This window comes from Paroedura picta, chromosome 2 (genome assembly GCF_049243985.1).
Source record: "Paroedura picta isolate Pp20150507F chromosome 2, Ppicta_v3.0, whole genome shotgun sequence".
NCBI lineage: Eukaryota > Metazoa > Chordata > Lepidosauria > Squamata > Gekkonidae > Paroedura > Paroedura picta.
The window spans coordinates 150,895,101-150,916,546 of NC_135370.1; the positions used below are offsets into that span (position 1 = coordinate 150,895,101).

At 43.2% G+C, this 21,446-nt stretch overlaps 1 protein-coding gene across 2 annotated transcripts in view; it reads right to left on the minus strand.

The window, feature by feature from the left end:
* Nucleotides 1-5,317: 5,317 nt before the first annotated feature.
* Nucleotides 5,318-21,446, minus strand: part of SPTLC2 (serine palmitoyltransferase long chain base subunit 2) — a 76,835-nt gene continuing 60,706 nt past the window's right edge. For both annotated transcript variants that reach the window (XM_077323343.1, XM_077323342.1), the window contains exons 10-12: nucleotides 16,486-16,621; nucleotides 15,683-15,812; nucleotides 5,318-11,105 (exon numbers count right to left, since the gene is read on the minus strand). In XM_077323343.1, the coding sequence (XP_077179458.1) occupies nucleotides 10,986-11,105; nucleotides 15,683-15,812; nucleotides 16,486-16,621 (386 nt within the window). In that variant the 3' untranslated portion in view covers nucleotides 5,318-10,985. The remainder of the gene's footprint in view (nucleotides 11,106-15,682; nucleotides 15,813-16,485; nucleotides 16,622-21,446) is intronic.

Genomic DNA, 21,446 nt, shown 5'->3' on the forward strand with positions numbered 1-21,446 from the left:
GATTTCCCAGCCCAGAGCTGGTAACTCCAGCTGCGTCTGGAGAGTTGATGACCCAAGACCCCCTATTTCCCCCACCCATACATTCATACTAGGAAATATCTTATCAATGCAGCAAGAGGGAATGGGCCCGGCTTGCATAGCAGGGGGCAACTGAAAGAGAATAATGCCCCCTGGCATGTGGTCTTGCACCAGACGGACACAGGTGACCAGGGAGTAGATGTGAGTGGTTAAGAGCGGCGGACCAGGTTTGATTTCCCATCCCTCCACATGCAGCCAGCTGGGTGACCCTGGGTCAGTCAGTTTCTCAGAGCTCTCAGCCCCACCTACCTCAGAAAGGGAACGTGAGCCACCTTCATAAGGTAGAGAAAAGCAGGGTATAGCCACCCACTCTTCGGTTTGCCTCCATGACTCTGTTAACTTACACAGACTTCCAATGACTATATGGCCGTCATATTAGGAGGGGCTAGGATAGATTCTGCTTGTTTTCAGGCTGCAGAGTTCCGAGTGTGCAGACTCTGAGTTGGTAGAGGTACTCTCAGATGGGGTGATTGTTGGGAGGAATTTCAACATTCACGCTGAGGAGACTTTGATGGGGCTGGTACAGGATTTCAGAGCTGCTTGACTGCTCTGGGCTTATCTCAAATCGTTATTCCAGTGCTTGAAAAGTCACAGGAGGACTTAATCTTTTTGCAGACCCCTTAAGGGAAGGTTTTGGGGTTGGAGATACAGCAAGGCCCAACCACTATGCATTCAAGGCAAAGATGAAAATGGCCCAAAAGCCTACTGGACAAGAGGCCTGCCCACAAAGACTCATGGCTCGCTTCGGCAGCACATATACTAAAATTGGAACTCATGGATCCTGCTGTATTCCAGTATGTGTGACCCCCGTCCACCTCCCTCCCTTGGTAGATCCTCCATAGGAGCACTGCCCTGTTCAAAGGGCCCTAGGACACTCTACTCATGCAATTGAGCCTGCATAGGGTGCTAAATTTCAGTGGGATATGAAATTATTTCAGGTGTATGAAATTATCCTGCAGCACCATAAAGGGGAATGGAATTTTATTCTGGCTGAGAGGGCATAAACCTTTAGTCTAGGAATAACTAATCTGTTTCACCATACTCCTTTGTGATTAGTCGGTTTCTCCAACAGAAGTCAGCACTGGCTCCTACTAAACAGGTGTGAAGTGAATGAACCTGAAGCAGTGGTCCTCAACCCAGGGGTTGCGACCTCCCAGGGGGTCGTGGCAGCAGCATGGCATTGGCCTCCTCCGTGCCGGCTCAGTAAGCTCCGAGGTGGCATGGTGGAGGCCAGGGCCATGCTGCCACCGCCGCTCCAACACCACCCCGCGACCCCTACAGCGGGAGCAACAGCACCGTGTGCGGATGCGCATGCACACAGTGGCATGTGTACATGCGTGCCACCACGTGAGCATGCACGTAGCCACTGCCACCACCCCTGCTGTAGGGGTCACAGAGCGGTGGCAGTTGAGAACCGCTGATATAGAAGACTTGGTTCTTATATGCTGCTTTTCTCTACCCAAGGAGTCTCAAAGTGGGCTTACAGGCGCCTTCCCTTTCCTCTCCCCACATAAGACACCCTGTGAGGAGTGTGAGGCTGAGAGAGCCCTGATATCACTGCTCGGTCAGAACAGTTTTCTCAGTGCTGTGGTGAGCCCAAGGTCACCCAGCTGGTTGCGTGTGGGGGAGCGCAGAATAAAACCCGGCTCGCCAGATTAGAAGTCCACACTCCTAACTACTATAGTAGTCAGAATATGCCAAGCAGGAAAGCTGACACCTCGCCTGGCCAGCCAGAGCCCTCCTGGCTTCTCCAGTGTCTGCCTTGGAAAGGATGTGTTGCCTTAACCTTCTTCTTTGTTGCTGAGGAGTCCCTGGTGCCTTCCTGCGTGCCTGTGCTTGACCACCGCTCACCTTGCCTTGTGCCGCCCCAGCTGCAGTTGCCTCCAAGACACAAGGCAGACCCCAGGAGGTGAGGGGACTGCTTGGCTCAGGATGGAGTGCTGGCCGGGGTGGGTCGTGGGGGCTGTGGAAGGTGAAGGGCTGCAGTTGAGTGGCTGGCTCATTCCCATACATGGCCACTTTGAGAGGCCATGCTTGTTAGCATCTCCCCCCCCCCACAAACACACACACTCCCGATCTGTACAAAGGAAAGGCAAATCAAACAACTGAGTGCATGCCTTTAAAAGTTGCTTTCTTACTTTTCATCAAAGCAAAGTTCCGCCTATGTGTGTTAACTGCACTGTAATAAGTTACTAAGCAACAATTGAGAGGCATACACCTGGGGTGATTTGCCTTTAATTTGCTCAAAGCTCTTTTTTTTTTAAAGGGGCGAATGATGGCCTTGGGAAGAGGTGGTCACATCTAGTACACAGAGCAGAGCAGGCGTCTTTCAAGGAACTGGCTTAGGGCTGGGTGGTTGTCAGGGCCCAGGGTTTCTTGTGAGGTCCCACTGCTGCCAACTCCTGCTCTGCTGCTTGTTAATGCTGCACTAGTTCTCACCTGGAGGTTGGCAACTCTAGGCTCTGAGATGGGTAGAAGGAAAGACGCACACATTTCTGTGTTGGGATCTCATAGCAAGGAGCCAGCCGTCCGCCAGTCCCTGACAGAAATTCAGCAAAACAGAACTTAGACCAGATGCAAACCATTGATAATAATGCAAAGCTGTTAAGATGAAACCCCTAATTCAGTATCAGGGGGAAAAACAGAATTAGAAGTTTTGCTATTTGAAGATTTTAGGTTAATGTTCCAAGCTCAAATCATTTGCTAAAATCTGTAATTGACATTTCTATGTGTCAGTTCTTGCTCAGCCTCCCATTTCTGCCATCTTGTCCATCAGTGTCACCGTCACCCTCAGAAAATGCTGAAATTAGCCCTCTTATTAGCTTGGCAGTCTCGTTTTGTTAATAAATATTACATAATTTAAATATTTATTTAATATTTTAGAATTATTTCATGTTTTTCTTAGTATTGATAACCAAATGTGCATTTGATGATTAAAATGCATGTGCAAGATCTGCTCATGTCTTGTTGCTTGCAAACATCTGAAGTTTGGGCCCTGTGGCTCTTACTCTGAGTAAGTTTAGCCACCCCTGCTCTAGTCTAACCCCTGCTTATCGCAGAATGCTCCCGAAGCATCTCTGACAAATGTTCATATAGTTGCTGCTTGAAGACTGTTTGAAATTATGGTTGTCTATTGCACTGGTATTCCTTGATTTAGGAATATTTTGTTGGAAAGTGTGTATTTTAAAGTGTGTGTATAAAAATAACAATAAGAATTGGAAGTGTCCCTAGAGGCCATCTAGTCTAGCCCCTCGCTCAGTGCAGGATCCGTGTCCGTCTGGCTGCTGCTTGAAGACTGCCCGTGATGGGGAGCTCATCACCACCTCCTCAGGCAGCCGATTCCACTGCTCTCCATTTCTCCAACTGGGGAAATATCCCCCTGAATATCCAACTGGTACTTTTCTACCATTATTACGAGTCTCATATTCTGCTGCCCACAGGAACTTCCTGCCCTCCTCTAAGCAACAGCCTTTCCAATGCAAGAGAGCAACCATGCCCCCACTCCGCTTCCTCTTCTCCAGACTGAACGCTCACAAGTCCCTCAGCCTTTCCACGTAGGGCTCGGTCTCCAGGCCCTGGTCATCTTTGTTGCCCTCCTCTGACCCCACTCCATTCTGCCCATATCTTTTTTGAACTGAGGCCTCCAGAACTGCACACTACTTGGATGCGGTATACAGGATGACTATGACATATTGCAGTTTGGGTGTTATGCCTTTGTTGCCTTTTGCTACAGCATCATACTGGCCCAACAAGAGGCCTGCCCACAAAGACTCATGGATCCTGCTGTATTCCCGTATGTGTGACCCCCCCCCCCCCGTTAGCGTACAGTCCATCCATATTGCAAAACCTTGTTCACACACCCTGCTACCCAGAAGTGTATTCCCCATCCAATAAGTCTGCTTCTCATTTTTGCTACCCATCAGTTTCTAATCTGGCGAGTCGGGTGTAATTCCTCGCTCCTTCACATGCAGCTAGCTGAGTGACCTTGGCCTAGTCAGTCTAGATAGTGATGATCTCACAGAGCAGTCATCAGAGCTCTCTGCCCCATCTACCTTACAGGGTGTCTGTTGTGGGGAGAGGAAGGGAAGGTGTAACCACATTTCAGCTTGTACAGTCACTGTCAACTTATTAATAGTATCTCATCTCCCTAGGCAACAATAAACCATCTTGAGACTGGTAGCGAAAAGGGGTGGGTGGGTAGAAATTCCTTTTTTTTTTTTGGATTCCATCGTTTATATCCACTTTTCCAGTAGAGATCCTGTTGAATTTTCTCCTTTGGGATGCTTTGCATTCTCCCCAATTTGGTATCATCTGCAAATTTAATAAGTATTCTGTCCCCTCAGATAGCTTATAAAAACCTTGAAAAGTCCTGAGCCTAGAACTAAGTCCTGTGGCACCCAGTGGACATCTCCATCGAATCAGACTCTTGGAGTACAGTTCTCCAACCAGTTCCCTATCCACCTAACTATCCTAGAGTCCGGTCTGCAATCTTTCAGTTTACCCATCAAAGCATTATGGGGAACTCTGTAAAAAGCTTTACTGAAAATGAGGTAAAAATGTCAACAGTGTTCCCTGAGCCTCCAGGGAGGGTGGTATATAAGTATGATAAATAAATGAATAAAAAATAATTCAGTAAGTCTATTCTTCAGCCAAAGAAGGAAACTGTCCAGCAGAACCACTGGTCTGGCACAGACATTCTCAACCAGGGTTTGGTGAAACCCTGGGGTTTCTTGATGGTCCTGGGTTTCCCAAATGGGTGGGAGTTAATTTTTATACATTTTAAAAATGTATTAAACATTTCTCAGGTGATATGGCTTTATATGATCATGTCAACCGACCAACCCCTACCAAAATAGCCAGTGATAGGCCGGGAGGGGATGGGGAGGGGATGGAAAAGGGAGGGATCCCAGGTGAGCATCTCCACAGCTGTTTCCCAAGGTCATGCTACTTCTGGTGTTTCTCGAAACCTGCAGAATGTTTCAGGGGTTTCCCAACAGTAAAGAAGTTCAGAAAGTTTGATCTAGCAGAACTTAAAACCAAACTGATGCAAGGTGAGACGATAATTAAGTGATTGGTGTCTCCTCTCTTTCCCCACTGACATTAGGCTCTTTCATCCTTGAGGTATGGCTTCAGTACAGGCCACTTCCTCCCACACTGCTATTCATATCATTCAAGAACAGCTGCCTTTGTTTTCTATGGAACATGCGCCCCCCTCCCCCAATAAATAACTTCATACAGATTTTGCTTGGAAGTCTTTTATTAAGCAGAACATAATTAGATTTCTTTTTGTCAAGCAGTCTCTCATAGCTTAATGTGCACTGTTACTTTCTTAAAAGCTAATGGAGTACCTGATTTTCTCTCTCCATTCCCACATGACACCCAACTTTGTGTTAATTGGTAAAGGAGTAAAAAAGTTGTAATTCTGGAAGAAAACATTCTGGGGAAGTAATTAAAAATTTCATTTAAAATGTTTAGTATCTACAAAACTCCAGGATATATGTACATAGTTAGCAAGACAGGGGCATCAGAACACAGTGACATATAAGACACATGGAAACTTGGAAAGCAAGTCTGCACAAGGACTATAAAATATATGGGCCACCATTAGCTTTGGGTCTGATAGCCTAAAGCCTCAGGCTCCATACATTTGTTCTCTTTATCTGGTTTTTCTTCCTAAAACATCCTCCCTCCCCGGCAGTTGCATATAAATGCAGCTGGGGTGGTTTTAATTAGGGGGATGGCTGAAAATACTGGCCATAGCAGGCGTGATTTGGCAAATGACAATAGACAAGGCTTGCTTATGAATTGTGTCAACTGTTGGCATACCCCAGCTGTGTTAAAATATCAGCCTACAGGTAAGTAGGTAATGTGCTAGTAGCTGCCATAGCTACCTGCGTAAAAATTATTTTCCATTAGCTCCTCGTTCTTCTATGAGTTGTTGAACGTATCAATGGAGCCCAGGAATGGCTCTTAGGTCTCAAATAGCACAGCAGATCTAAGATTACCATAGCAACACATCAAAAGAATCAAGTACATATCAAAAGCAGTCAGGGTGACCAGCCACAATGCAAATCAGCACACTAAGGTCCAGTTCCCACATGTATCCCATGGTGAATTCAGTGCAAGATAGTAAATCTAATCAGGGAGAATTATCTTTCATCCCTAAGAGACGACAACATCCATGCCATTTGGACAGAAGTTTGAGAATAAACTCCTTCATCAGGCAAATAGTCAACTTTCGTCTGGAGCGTTTGTGAGAAACAGCGTAAAATTTACTTGCCTCAAGAGTTTGTGGGGAAAAGGCAGGGAGAGAACTTTCAAGCCTTGAAGTCCTGTGAGATGGCTACCTGTCATCCTTCATTTTAAGCTTGATAGATCTGCCTCTACCAGCCATATGACCAGACCCAATAAGCACAGAATTTTATAGCACATAATACTTGCAAATGCTTTCTATTCTATTGGATGTCGAGAAACACAACAATTTAAGGCATTTTATGTAGCACTGTTCTCATCCACTTCTCAATGAAATATCCCATCCACACACATACACACAAACACCGTCACACAGAACTTTTAACTTGTACTCTAGTATGCATGCCATACCAAAAGTGAAATTTGCACATTTCTCAGTATTTGTAGCTTTAAAATATGTCAGTAAAGCTTCAGCCTTAAACTATCATGTATATTTTAAAGAAACAGGCACTGAAAAGCCTGCATACATCTGAAACAAAACATACTAAGGTTGTATTACATGTATTCTGGAATCCATTCTAGAGTGCAGGGAGACAACTGGAAATCATTTTTTAGACAAAGTACATAGTTAAAATGAGGAATCTTTGTTTGAATGATGGTCCCATATATTTCAAGTTCTGCTACCATTTTCTGGGTAGTGTTCCACAGCAGTAGCATAGCAATATATAAAGTACAGGACTATGGCCTGTGTTCAGTATGAAGGTACATTAATGGACACTGCTAGTTACCCAGTTTCCAAACCGTAGATACAGGATTTGCATGAGGGAAAAGGAGATCTGCTATCTATCAGTTTATGATCTTTACACTAGTATGCTCCATTTGGGCCTTTCTGCCCATTGTGTTTGTCCTGGGGTGCAGGGAAGAGACCTCTCAAAAAACGAAGGTGTGTAGAGATTTCAAACAAGCCCACAAAGTAAATCATGTTTCCTAGCACTCCTTGGCTTCTTCATCTATGCATGCATTTCAGTTGACCCAAGTGTTTTGGAAATACCATTACTCCAAAACCAGCAATTGGCACTTTGATGCAAAACAAAGGCAGAGATAGTAACAAAAGGGCTACAACACTCATTGTCCTCTTGCAATATCAGATGTGCATAGCAATGCTAGCCTTTCAGAATGTTCATTTTATGGGGACCAATACAGTAATTCTGTTTTCATCCCAATAAAGCAGATCACTCAGTATTTTACCACTAATCAAATGCTATTTGTTTTTGCTTTCCCCAGTGACTGATCATACAGGCATAACACAGAGACCTTTCAAAACATAGGGGCGATGGTGTTTTCAGTCCCTGAAGCCACCCTTTTCTATATTATATTATGTTATTAGACTGAGAATCACAGCAACTCTCTCAAAACATTTTTTAAAACTTATTCTGGAATGAAATATTCTTGACACATTGGGGGGGGGGCTAGAGCTGTGGAGGAGACTGTTGCAGATTTTCTAGTATTTAGTATCCCACACTAAATATTTTGAAATACATATTATCCGCCCCTCCGTGTGCATCAAATATACTAGACAGTAAACCAAAGTAACTTTCCACTAGCAGGCTGATTATGATACTAGCTGGGTGGGGTGAAGATATTCACCCAACTCCATACCCTCACATCGCAGCTATGGTATCCTTGAAAGATGTATGAATATAGATCATGGTCCTTTGGATCCACAACACTGTGTCCCACCAAATTAAATTTGGGAGGGGAGGGGGGTAACAGAAGTCTGGCAGTATCATTTGGTACCATTTCTTTCCTGATTCTCATCCTCCAAGCCCCACATTTGTTGTGCAATATCTGGCCAGATGACAGGCTGACAACACGTTTCATTGTGCACGATTTTTCTCTGAACAGGACTGTGTAGTTTGTTTTTAAAGAAACTGCAACTAAATTCTCAAAACATACTACCTGTCATCACCTACCCAACTATATTTTCCCTATCCTTTCTGATGTTACTGCAGTACTCTTACAAAAAAATGCAATCAGTGAAAACTATGCCGAAGAATAGCCTGAATTTGCTACTCAGTTCTAACAAAGTCTGTATAAATGCCAACCACTTATAATGCATGTTTTTACTGCTATTTCTTAAATAGCTAACTTGAGTCTGTGTAAGTGCACATGCGCAAAAATATGTGCACAGCTTTAGTAGTAGGACAACACATAGCATAACTTTTATTTTTTGTGAGAACTTTTTAGCCCTGAATTTCCAGTCTTGCCCAAACTGTAAAGGATAAATCAGTCAAGCCTAAAGCTAACTAGTTCAGTTCACTCGAAGGGAATGATTTTGAGAATACTTACTTCTTACATTCCAGTCCTATCAAGAGGCTGGCTCAAGTCAGGGAAATGGTTGTCATAGGAAACATTGGCATCTGTATATTTTATGTCCATACTTTAGGTCTTCAAACAATACCAATGTAACTCTTAATGTTTCTTGCAACTGCTATAGCATGTAGCACTGTTATGCAATTTGAAGACAGAGAAAAGCAGTGTTGAATTTAATACTGGTCAGTAAATCTGAGTGAACAGGAATGGTCAGTGTTTGATCTGACATGAACACAGATTTGGAATGGTGGCAGGTCTTTAAAAACAGTGTTGCTAAAATCTAGTGGAAAGGCAACAAATTCCAGAAAGGCCAATTCTAGTAATGTATTTCAAGATATTCAACTAATACCCAGAATTTAGGTGGAATGAAAACTGCTTCCTCTTCATTTGGCTCTCAATGTTTAAGGGCTGCATGGCTCAATAGAAACAGAATGAAGGACTCTGTCAAAACTTTTAAGTTTCAAGGTATCTAGCATATTTGGCCCATCCAACTGGATGAATTGTGCTAGCTGATAATGATGTACCTAGCAGCATCAAATATTGCAATCCACCCCAAAACCTAGTATCAGGATTTCCAAATCCTGATTCACCCCTCAGGAATTGTTTTGCTGACCTAGCTGAAGTTCTTGCTAAACAGAATGGAAAACAGACTAATAATCCTGAGGCAGAGGCTCTTTAAGCAGTCTAATGGAACTCGAGCTATTCAAATGTAATCTTTTGAGAGAATTCACAGAGAAGGCAAGAGTGAGGCTACTCATAATACATGTGTGAAATAATATACTGCACCTTGTCCAATCTACACATTGTATATAGTTAGCATGTATATGTATATACATCTATATATTATTGGGATGTATATGCAAACAAGTATAACTATAACTATTATAACCTGAATACGTTGGAAGACAATCATTGTCATTTTTGGAATATCTGTCATTGCTACTTTTTCCTACATCAATTGATTTTCACTTCTATTTGCTACTGAGAATCAAATTCTCCAGTGTGATAATTTTCTAAAAAGTGACTCATGCCCATCTTTTTGCTTTCATGCCTGGATTTTTTTTTAAGTGGAAAAGGTGAAGGAAAGAAAGAAACAAAGGAAGTTCCCTTTAACAGTTCCCCAGTAGAGAAAGACTGTGTCTGAATTACTACGGTTCTTAACAACTGAGCCTAATTCCAGAAGGCTGCTTCCACCTTCAGAAGACTGTTTCAAGAGCTTCTATCTGCCCCATTTTAAAAGCTGGAGTTCTAACTGTGCTTGATGTGACTGCCACAAAAGCAACCTGATATAATACTCCAGGGCAAATGCTAATCTGATCATAAAGCACTGGAGCAGATTTATTTTGTGCTGATCCCAGCAAGGACAGGATGGAGCAGAGGAATGAAGTACCATTGTAGCACATAGTGTGTGCTCTTGGTACACTAGCTTCATTTAACCAGGGGAGGGGGAGAATCTATCAGGAAACAGTGTGGAAAAGAAACAAATTAAGGCACCTAAGGGCTTCTAGGCATAGCAGATCCTCCTCTACAATCTTTAGATGTTATTATTTTCCTCTAAGTTTTGAAGACAGCCACTGATCCAAAAAGCAAAATTCAAATCTGGAAAATGGAAGCAGGTGTATCCTGAAATTGGAGAACTTCTGCAAATGCCCACAAGGACCTGTCCTGCTGAGAGATATTTTGCCACTTACCTTAGAGGAATGTTTGGTACGCAGACTGAAATAAAGTGACCAAGTCCTAGAAGGTCCCCCTGAGAAGCTGAACAAAAGTCCTGGAAAATGGCAAATTAGCCACCATTTAACAGGAAAAGAAAAAAGTATGCTAAGCTTTAAATCAAGCAAATACAAAAAGAATATACTTTGGTTGATTATTTCTTGTTAAATATATTTAAGTTAGCAGCCAACAATCTCCTCAGAAGCCCCGACTGAAAATGACAGTCTTGCACTCCCAATGTGGTTAGATTTTGGGCATGAATCTGGAAATGTTGTGACAAAAGCACTGTAGCTTCCTAAGACACACACTGTCCACATGGCAGTGTGATGGGTGACACACCCACCGCCAACTATGGTCACCGTGATGTCACTGTGAAAAATAAATAAGGAAGCAACATGTTAGAGCCATGCACTTTGCAATGGCAAGACCCTGATGCGATTGGAATAAAAGCCAGATTTTGCTTTGCCATGTACAAAATACAATTTAGAACTCCTGTAGCTACTTCAGTTGTGCAAGTAAAAAGTCACTGTTTATATGCTAAAGCAGTAAGTGAGTGCTTGGTTCAAAAATCTTGGCCTCAGAACCATACAAGAGTCTTGTTGTGGAGGACACAGGACACAGAGGAGAACTCAGTCTTCTGTCTCTTCATATGTAGTCTCATCAAAAGGCCGGTCAAGGAGAGGTACTATTCGGTGACGGGAATATTTTATTTGCAAGAGGTCTCCAACTTCATCTAATTTCTTTAAAGCCTGAGAAAGAGATGAACAGCAAATGTTAAAGGTTAAGGGCAGAGAACAGATTCTACCCCACGTTACACAACATGACACCAGTGGTGCTGTGTATCAATGTGATGCACTGGTTAGAGTGTCAGACCAGGATCTGGGATACCCAGATTCAAATCCCATGAAAACTGTCTGGGTGACCCTGGGGCAGTCTGACACTGCCAGCCTCATCCACTTGACACTCTTAAGTGGAGAAAGAACAATTGGAGCCATCTTGGGTCCTTGCTGAGTAGGAATGTGTGGTATAAGCAAATGGAATATTTTCCATAGATTTCCCTCATCAAGCTGAGTCCCACTTCCTTGACCCTCAGGAGCAATTCTGGGATGTCTACACAGAGGACAATGTGATAGGAAGGGAAGGCACAAAAATTTTGTTCTATGGGAAGAACAGTGTTCATGGTCTAGGATCCAACCCAAAGGGCAGGGAACAAGTGTTTGCTCAAATCTCTTCACCCCCCGCCCCCCGAGACAGCTTACCCCTCCTCATAAACATATATGAAACCCTTCCATTTCAGAAGCAGAATTAAAATACACCATGAGGAGGAAGCCACTCATGTAAGCAACATTACAGTCATGGAACTCGCTTCCTGATTCTTGTAGACGTTTTAAAAATTCACATATTTCAGTTATTCCAAAGCTGTCAGGGATGAAGTTTCTTTTATCTTACTCCAACCAGAATTACAGATTTATCCAGCAAGCACTGGATAGAATTGGCCTTGCATTAGTAGATACTATTGAATTCCACACAAGAAGGTTGGTATCTAGTGTCAACTGTAGCACCCTAAGAAGCCCCAGCTTTTATTTTCTAGTTGGATTGGAAAAATAGTTTGAAAGCATTTTTGAGTTTGGGCAACTTTCATTAAAATCCATTAAACCGGATAGAGAAATTAGGGTGTGTGTGTATGTGAAGGTTCCTTGCCTTCTTGCCTCTCCCATGACTGACAGAAGCACTATAGACCACATAAAATGGCACAATTTTTTATCCGTAAGAACTCATTCTCAGCATAGAATTTATAGTTTAGTAGAGAAAACCTAAGAGCCTCTTGTGGCGCAGAGTGGTAAGGCAGGAGACATGCAGTCTGAAAGCTCTGCCCATGAGGCTGGGAGTTCAATCCCAACAGCTGGCTCAAGCCTTCCATCCTTCCGAGGTCGGTAAAATGAGTACCCAGCTTGCTGGGGGGTAAACGGTAATGATTGGGGAAGGCACTGGCAAACCACCCCGTATTGAGTCTGCCATGAAAATGCTGGAGGGCGTCACCCCAAGGGTCAGACATGACCTGGTGCTTGCATAGGGGATACCTTTAGCTCTAGAGAGAACCTACAATACCGCTCATTCTTTATGCCTCCTGTTAATTGTGGGTGGAATTTTAGTATCTTGGCTTTAACAGCGTTTCTCTAGGGCCACAGGGACTAATATGGGTTGATTATTTTCCTTGTTACATCTCTTCCTGTTCTCACCCTGTCTTTTCTATCCCCACAACCCTTCAAAAATGGCTTGTCACTGGCCCTTCTCAGGAATCAATATGTGGCAACCATTTAAAAAACTACCCTCCCCCAATCAGTAGCTCTTATCTCCTCAATAATGTAGCCTTAATAACAGACAATGGAGAACAAAGGAGCACCATATGCTTCAGAGTGAGGATACGGTTTGGAAGCGCAGAACCCCCTTGTGTGAGGGAGGAAAAAAACACAAGGAGAGGCACTGCTAAACAGTTTAACAGCGAACACATTTTAGCAGAAGTTTAGCAAAAAAAGCAACATATGGAAATCATTTGGGGTTGAATTTCTGTTGAAAAGAGTCCGCAAACTGTTATTCTTGAACTCAGATATAGGATTTTATTAATTTAAAACAAAGAGGAGCATGTGACTTGCAAAGACTACAAAGGAAATGGCATGGCTGAACTCTGACTCTGGGAAAGTGTAATATATTATTCATCACTGAAAAGAAAGCAGCAGCCCATAGGGATGCAGGTTACGAGGGCCTTTGCTCTGATCCCGGGCCAGAATATTTTCAACTCCAAAGTTTTACTTACATAAAATAGGTACACATTGTAACAGAGACCCGCTTCTCATCATGTGGGTTGATTTAGTAAGAAAACATTAAGAATAATGTCTTCTTTCCAGAGAGAGACCTATTCACTCAGTTAGGGAGAATACATTTTTCTTTTAGCAGGCACCAGTAAAATCCAGATACAGGCACGGGGGGGGGGGGGGGGACGACTTTGTATAGCTTCACTTCTTCCCCATAAATTTAGATACCTCCTAGGCTGGCTCCTTCACTTCTCCTCCACCCCTAGACTGGCTCTTAGCCTAGGCTCCTTCACTTGCCCCCCCCCCATCAATCTAGGCTCCTCCTCCCACTAGCACATGTCCCACTTCTCATCACTTTTGATTACTTGTTAAAACAAAACAGTTTGACTGTGATGACTCTGAACATGTGCAGCTGTATCAACTCTGGAAAAAAGGAAAGATGAATACTCTTAAGATGATTTTCTTCTAACAAAGTTATTTTAATGCCTCTCACATGAGCAGGAGGTGGTGTTCCTGGCACTGCTAATGTCTGTGGCAAAGCAGAATGGGCTTCACTTAAGTGTCCACCCGAAACATGGAACAGTTGACAGCTGGTTTGAAAGTTGCTAATTGAAAGGAGCCGAGTGGGTTTCTGTATTGTTTGTTACATAGCCTGGTAGTACTGTAGAGATGAATGGATTGGCTCTCAGCCTCCTCAGTGGAGCCAATCTGCCAAAACATTTTTTAGCATCTTGCCTTTCCTTCAGCAGCCTCCCACACCATGGGGCCCTCTAATCCTGAATGTCGGAATCCTCCAGGATAAGCTACACAGCATGGAGGACAGCAGCAAGGGGAGGGGGACACACACCAGAACCTTCCTTGTGTTAAGTGCTTCAACTGTAGGATCTAATTGAAAGAATTTATTGCGGCATGAGTTTTTGTGGATTAGAATCCACTTTGCCAGATGCAACAAAATTGTCTTCAGTCTACACACATTATGCCACAACACATTTCATAGAATCATAGAATAATAGAGTTGGAAGAGATCTCCTGAGTCATCTAGTCCAACCCCTTGACCTATGCAGGACACTCACCCCTATCACTCATCCTCTGTAACCTACCACCCCCTTGAACCTTCACAGAATCAGTCTCTCCATCAGATGGCTATCCAGCCTCTGTTTAAAAACTTCCAAAGATGGAGACACCCCCCCCCCCCGTTCCACCAAGACACTGCTCTGTCAGGAACTTCTTCCGGAGGTTTAGATGGAATTTCTTTCGAATTAATTTCATTCCATTGCTTCTCTTCTGAGAGAACTCTGCTCCATGCTCTAGTGGTCCCCAACCTTTTTTGGGCTGGGGACTGGGAGGGGGGGAGGGGAAGAGGGAGGCCTGGGGGGGGAGGGAGGTGCTGTGCCAGTGTGCCAGCGGCCATAAACACACTGGCGTGGCAGCTCCGTGCCTGTGCGTTTGTGCCTGCTGGCGCGCCGGTGCCTCCCCCCCGCAGTGTAGCGCTCGCTGCACCGCCCTCACAATGTGACCCCCAATGGCGGCGGGGCACACACGTGTGGGTGGCGTGTGCAGGCACAGGTGTGTACACAGACGCATAACAATCTGGAGGTGGCCAGTTCCATGGCATCCCCCGCCGCCGCCACCCACTTCCATGGTAACCAACATGGCAACCCCACAGGAAAGGGCCAGACGACCCCAAATGGGACTGGGACCCCAAGGTTGAGAACCACTGGTCTAGGAGCCTCTTGGAAGTACCTGGACCCAAGATAGCTCAGTTGTCACTCGGGCCTTTTCTGTTTTGGGCCCTACCCAGCAGAATGTGCTCTCAGATGACACCTGTGACTCATTAGACTTGTTTAGTTTTTACAGGGCATACAAAGATGAATTGCCTTTGGAGGGTGAATACATGTTTGGGCTTTACACAACAGTGCAATACTCCGCAGTGGTCCCCAACATTTTTATAACCAGGGACTAGTCAACGCTTGACAATTTTACTGAGGCCCGGAGGGGGGGGGTGTAGTCTTTTGCCGAGGGACATCACCGCCGCCACCTGAGCCCCTGTTCCACTTGCTTTCCCGCTGGCATCCCTGACTTCCTGCCGCCCACTGGGGGGCGCTGCCAGCAGCAGCTGCTCAATGCCACACTGAGGGAGAGCCCCAGCCATCGTGGCTGCCAGAAAGCACCAAAGGTGAGCTGCCGGCAAAGTGGCATGGCCACCCCTGAGGCAGCAGCCGGGGAGGAGGACGACGAGGAGCCACGGCCTGGTACCGACTGATCCACGGACCGGTCCCAGTCTCTGGACTGGGGGTTGGGGACAACTGCTCTATAGTAATTGAAAGGAAAGGCAGAGGGGAGCACAATTAAGAGAGCATATACAACATTCTCATAGCACCACAACTGTCCAGAAGATCTTTTACATGTCTAGCTTTTATGGAGCTACTTGTTTTTTTGTTTTTTTAAGAGCAGCTGAAAATGACTTTTGTTATCAGAGAAGGTAGAACAGACTGAAACTTAAAGGTACTTACAATGTCAAGCATCTCTCTGGTATGAGAAGCTGATAAACAAATTCTGGCTCTGGATTCAATTATTGGAGTGGCAGGGAACCCCACAACAACAACAGCTATGTGCCTTTTCAACATCTCTCGCCCAAATGCTCTGCAAAAGAAGACAAGATGGATGAAGGTAAGAAAAGGAGGAGTAGCACTTCCTTCATCACAAGGCCTACATGGCTGCCATTCAAGAAGGCCTTTGGTAAAGAGCGCCTGGGAGGCCTCTTTTTCTAGCCTCCAGTCTACTGCTTTGCCATGGCAGGAGAATGCTTGAACACAAAGGCCCCTTTTGTTCCATCCAGAGGTGGTCTTCCTAGAAAAGTTTTCACTGTATCAAGTTCTCAAAAAGTTGAAAGATTATATTTGGCAGGGACTGATCTTTTAGCAGGCCTCTTCTAAACGGATTTATAACTCAAACTTGAAAATCATTTTGAGAAAACACAGTAACTTTACAGCAATTTCTCCCACTGCCTCTCCCTAAGCAGAAGGCTTGTGCTGTTCAGGAGTAGTCAGGGCTGAGTGTTCTGAGATTTTCCACAGTAGCAAAGAAGTCAGGCCTTTGGTTTTGGGTATATGCATTTCATCTGAGTATTAGATTCAGCTTCCACTGTGAAACGGCTTTGATCTTGGTTGTTCTCCTACTGCATATTCCTGCCTTTTCAACATCCAGTTTCCTCCCCTCCCATCTGCTCTTCAGGGTCTTCGTTCGAATAGGAACTGTCTGTAATGGTTGCTATGTTGTTGAATGCTGAATGGCTACTTCTCCATATACAACATACCCAATTTTTGCAGGCATATACACCATTAAAGGTATAATAGGAGAGTCATCATTTCCATAGAGAATGAAGCCCATTCTCTTAAGATGCTTTCGAAAATACTTGGTGTTTTCAGACAGCTGCTGTATCCTCTGCTTGCCTGAAACACATAAATAGAAGAAAATGTCAATTATTATTGTACCCTTTTTGACTCATGTTTGGATACCAATGCAGACATTAACAGCATAAGAAAATGTATTACAAAACATTAGTGTCCCCTCAACATGATCATTCTAATAGATTCTTCTGTGCTACTAAGAAAACAGTAGAATTTGTTTGCAGCTCTTGGGCTGATAGCAAAATCATTCTACACCAGTTAAAATATTCTATTCTAGCCAATAACCAGGAACCAAATGTAGATGAAAATATGCAAAGTTGAGAAGATCATGTCTCCTTTTCCTCAGATACCCAATAAGTTAGTACGCTTACAAACATGGTGGAAAAGGGGGAAATGCCATGAGCAGTTGAATGCCATATATAGTGGAAGTAACATTTCTAGGTAAAACTTGGCCAAGGCTATTGAGAAGTAATTGCATTTAGATAGCCTAAATCACAGTTGTGGGAAAGTATTTCCAAGACAGTGCCAGAAACGCTTGGCATGTTTACATATTAGGTTTTCAAAGATTAATTCACATTTAACTGTAACTGGCAAACCAACTCTAGTGCTTGGGAAATTCCAGTTAAAAACCATGCCATAGTCTCGCCTCTATTGTATCCCTGCCTTGTTCGCTGAGAAAATATCAGACCTTTCTGGCATAGGATCTCAAAATAACAACATTGGCTTCACTGTGCTAGATTTGCTTGAATGGGGCCCAAATCCCAAGTCAGAACTGAACAAATGTTCTCATTATGCTTTTCAAATTAAGCATCTGTTCTAAAACCACAGGTCTGCTCACCTTTGTATTTTCAAGACCTGTGATTATATAATTGCACAGAACTCTCCTCAATAATTATTTCTATGGTTATCTGAAGTGCAATTAGAATTAAATGGCAAAGCATCAATTTCTGTTTTCACTGCATGGCAAACTCAAGAAGCCTTTTCAGGGTGACCAGTTCTAGTTAGTTCTGCCGGTGCTTGGAGTTATTAAACATCTGTTATTTTCTGTAATAGATTGATCTTGAGTACTGTTTCCTTACTGGTACAGTAACATTATAACATTAAAAATTATCACAATTTCAGAAATGTTCATATGAAATTAGAGGCCATATCATTAAGAGGAACAAAAAGATTTCATATTCTTCCATCTATACATGGAACTGATTTTTGATCCAATAGAAATACAAAAGATAGATGTAGAATAAAATAAAATCAGACTCCTCTACTTGGACAACTAGGACCTGCTGAATATGTCAATTCTTAAGCCTTGGATAAGGCACTTAAAATACTTTTCTATCTCCTTCTATGATGACAGTTTTGCATGACACCATTAAATAGAAGCAGCACTCAAGGCTTAAGAAGCACTGCCTGAGGTTCCTTTTTTGAAAATGGGGCAAAAAAGCCAAAATCTGAATAGCAATAGGCCTCCTGGGTTGCATCTGATTACACCATGATATGTGTGACTCCAAGTACCATAGCAAGCCTCGGGCTCCTCAATTTCCTTCCACAGCTTGTAGAATCTTTAATGTGAACTGGCCTTAAAGATGTAGAATATGTATGCAAACAGGCCTGTTCAGGCGGCCTGGTGTGGAGGAAATTATTCCATATATATATATACCTATATACCTATATATATAGGTAAAGGTAAAGGTATCCCCCGTGCAAGCACCGAGTCATGTCTGACCCTTGGGGTGACGCTCTCTAGCGTTTTCGTGGCAGACTCAGTATGGGATAATTTGCCAGTGCCTTCCCCAGTCATTACCGTTTACCCCCCAGCAAGCTGGGTACTCATTTTACCGACCTCGGAAGCTGTTTGGCAGCAGTCTCTTATAGGCAGTTTCTCTACAGACAAACTTGATTCAGTGTTTCAATCCAAGCACGCTACTAAGAACATAAGAGAAGGCCATCCGATCAGACTGGTGGTCCATCTAGTCCAGTATCGGAGGATCACAACAAACAAAGCACCGAGGCCCAAGCCTTCCTCTGATCTCTGCCTTGTAGCACTGGGTTTCAGTGCTAGGAGGCAACATCCCATAGTTTAATAGCTACTGTCCGTGATTTCAAGATGCCTCTTTCTTGAAAGAACAAAGCAATCCAACAGATCAGAGAAATCAGGTCTGATGACACTGCATCAAGAAGGTAATACCTACAGGAAATAAGTCTGATGACAGGTTTGCTGCCACACAATAAGGTACCTTTTCCTGCATGCCTTTCAAGAAAGGTTGAAGATAGGAAGTCTCAATTACCATGTACATTCTACAAAATGTAAGGTTTATTTTCTTTCTGTTAACTATTTTTTCCCAATTTCCAACGTACAATTTGGATAGGAAAGAGAAAGATATCTGGATTGCACCATACTAGATGCTTTCACAAAACATGACTGGGAGTTGAGTTACTGATCTCATCATTCCCCCATTTTGAAAAATGAAAACTGTAATACATTATTTTGAAGCATTATGTTTTTCTTCTTTTAATTAATAGTTCTACTTGAAATAAGAATGCTTGTTTTGGTCCAGGCTTTCTCTTCTAACATTATTATAGCAGTTCTCTCTTTAAACCAGTCTGCATTTGTAAGCTCACTTTTGTTTTTTTTTTTAGAAAAAATACGATGACCTATGACAAAAATATTTTGTTAGTTCAGGAACCTTGCAAAGTCCAGCTCTTTAAGTTCTGATGCCTCCTGTTTCATTTTAATATTATTTTCTAATGTAAGAAAATAAGAATTCAGCTGCTGTAAAATTACACTGCTATTATTCAAAAAGTAAACTATTATTAGTTATATATTTCTCACGGGGTCGAAGAGTACAACTTCTCTATATTGCAGATGCAAAATGGTATCTAGTTGCAAATAGTAATGGCATGGGGGAGGGGAAATGGTACTTCCATTTACTGGACAACTTCAAGTAGCCAAAGGATGGGCCAAATGTGGGAACACAGTGTTGCTGTGAGGACCCTCCCCACTGCATTTTGGACCAAGCTGTAGTTTCCAGATCAAGATAAAGGGCAGGCCTGTGTAAAGGGAGTTGCAGAAGTCCAGTCTAGAGGTGACCACTGTGGCTAGGTGTTCCAGAGCCAAGTAGGGCACTAGTAGCTTGGTTTGACGAAGCCACCTCATCACTGCTTCCAGGCAGCTGGCTAATGCTTCTGCGGGCGAGCCAGGGTGGTCATGCATTAGGAGATAGAGCTGGGTGTCATCTGCATATGGCCCCAGATCATCCTCGTCGCTCTCCTCTGTACCCTTTCAATTTTATCTACGTCCTTCTTGGAAGTGAGGCCTCCAGAACTGCACACAGTACTCCAGGTGTGGTCTGACCAGTGCTGTATACAATGGGTCTATGACATCTTGTGATTTTGATGTGATGCCCCTGTTGATACAGCCCAAAATGGTATTTGCCTTTTTTACCGCTGCATCACACTGCCTGCTCATGTTTAGCTTACAATCCACTACCCCAAGGTCTCATTCACACAGTGTTACCGAGAAGCGTATCCCCCATCCAGTAGGCATGCTTTTCATTTTTCTGACCTAGATGGAGAACTTTACACTTAACTTTATTAAATTGCATCTTGTTCTCATTTGCCCATTTTTCCATTGTGTTCAGATCTCGTTGAACTCTGTCTCTATCTTCTGGAGTATTTGCCAGTCCTCCCAATTTGGTGTCATCTGCAAACTTGATGAGTAGTCCCTCCACCCCTCATCTAGATCATTAATAAATATGTTTAAAAGTACCGGACCGAGCCCTGAGGTACCCCGCTACTCACTTCCCTCCAGTCTGATGAAACACCACTGACAACAACTTTTTGAGTGCGGTTCTCTAACCAATTCCCTATCCACCTAACTATCTGAAAATCCAGATTGCAGTCATCTTGATATGTGATTTGCAGAAATTTACACTGGAAGTCTGCTAGACTCTCATTTCTGTTACACAGTAAGCTACCACTGACCTTGTTGATGAAAAGGATTTACGAAACAAGGACTACGTCATAATTTTGATAAAAAGATAAGAGTCACCCTTTTTAATTACTCAGAAATAAGTCCTACCTGATGGAGTTACAAGGCTGGACTGTACACACTGCCATATATACATTTCAATTTTAGCTTAAAACCATTAAGCTAATTTGTTCCCAATGTACTTTGAATCATTAATACAATTTCAAAACACAAGGGAATGCATACAGATACATGTAATACATAGAGACTTGCCACATTGCCTACTAAATTTCTCCCATGGGAAACATGTCTCATGCTGGTATGATTTGCTCCATTGTTAGTACAGCAAATGATAAAGGGTGAAATCAGATACAAAAGGATGTTTACTGTAGAATAGGGATAGCCCTGTTAATCCAAACTTCTGTCCTAGATTTGACTTTCAAACCTCTTGCTTTGAAACAAATGAACCTTTTATTTAGGTTCATTTCATTGTGGTTTCCTAGTCAACTGACATTAAGACTAGAGATGGGCACGAAACAGTTCAAGAGCCTAAATTAATCACAAATTGGGCCAGTTTGGGGGAGGTGATTCCCATGAACATTTCCAAGACCTTTTCTACAGTTCAGTTCAGGAATTTAGGGGATTTAAACTAAACAGCTGAGGAGAGTAGTTTGCCTATTAACTGCTTGGAAGTGAGAGGGAGATAAATCGGTCACTGAAATGGTTGTCAGCCATTTAAACCTAACGGATCAAAGGATCTGCTCATCAGCTGTTAGGTTTAAACTGCCTACAGCCATTTAAGCCTTGCATTTCACTCCTCCTTTGCTTCAAACCAGGGGAAAGCGAAAATAAGTAAATCAATGGCTGAAATGGATCCATGAAGTTGTTAGGTTTAAATGG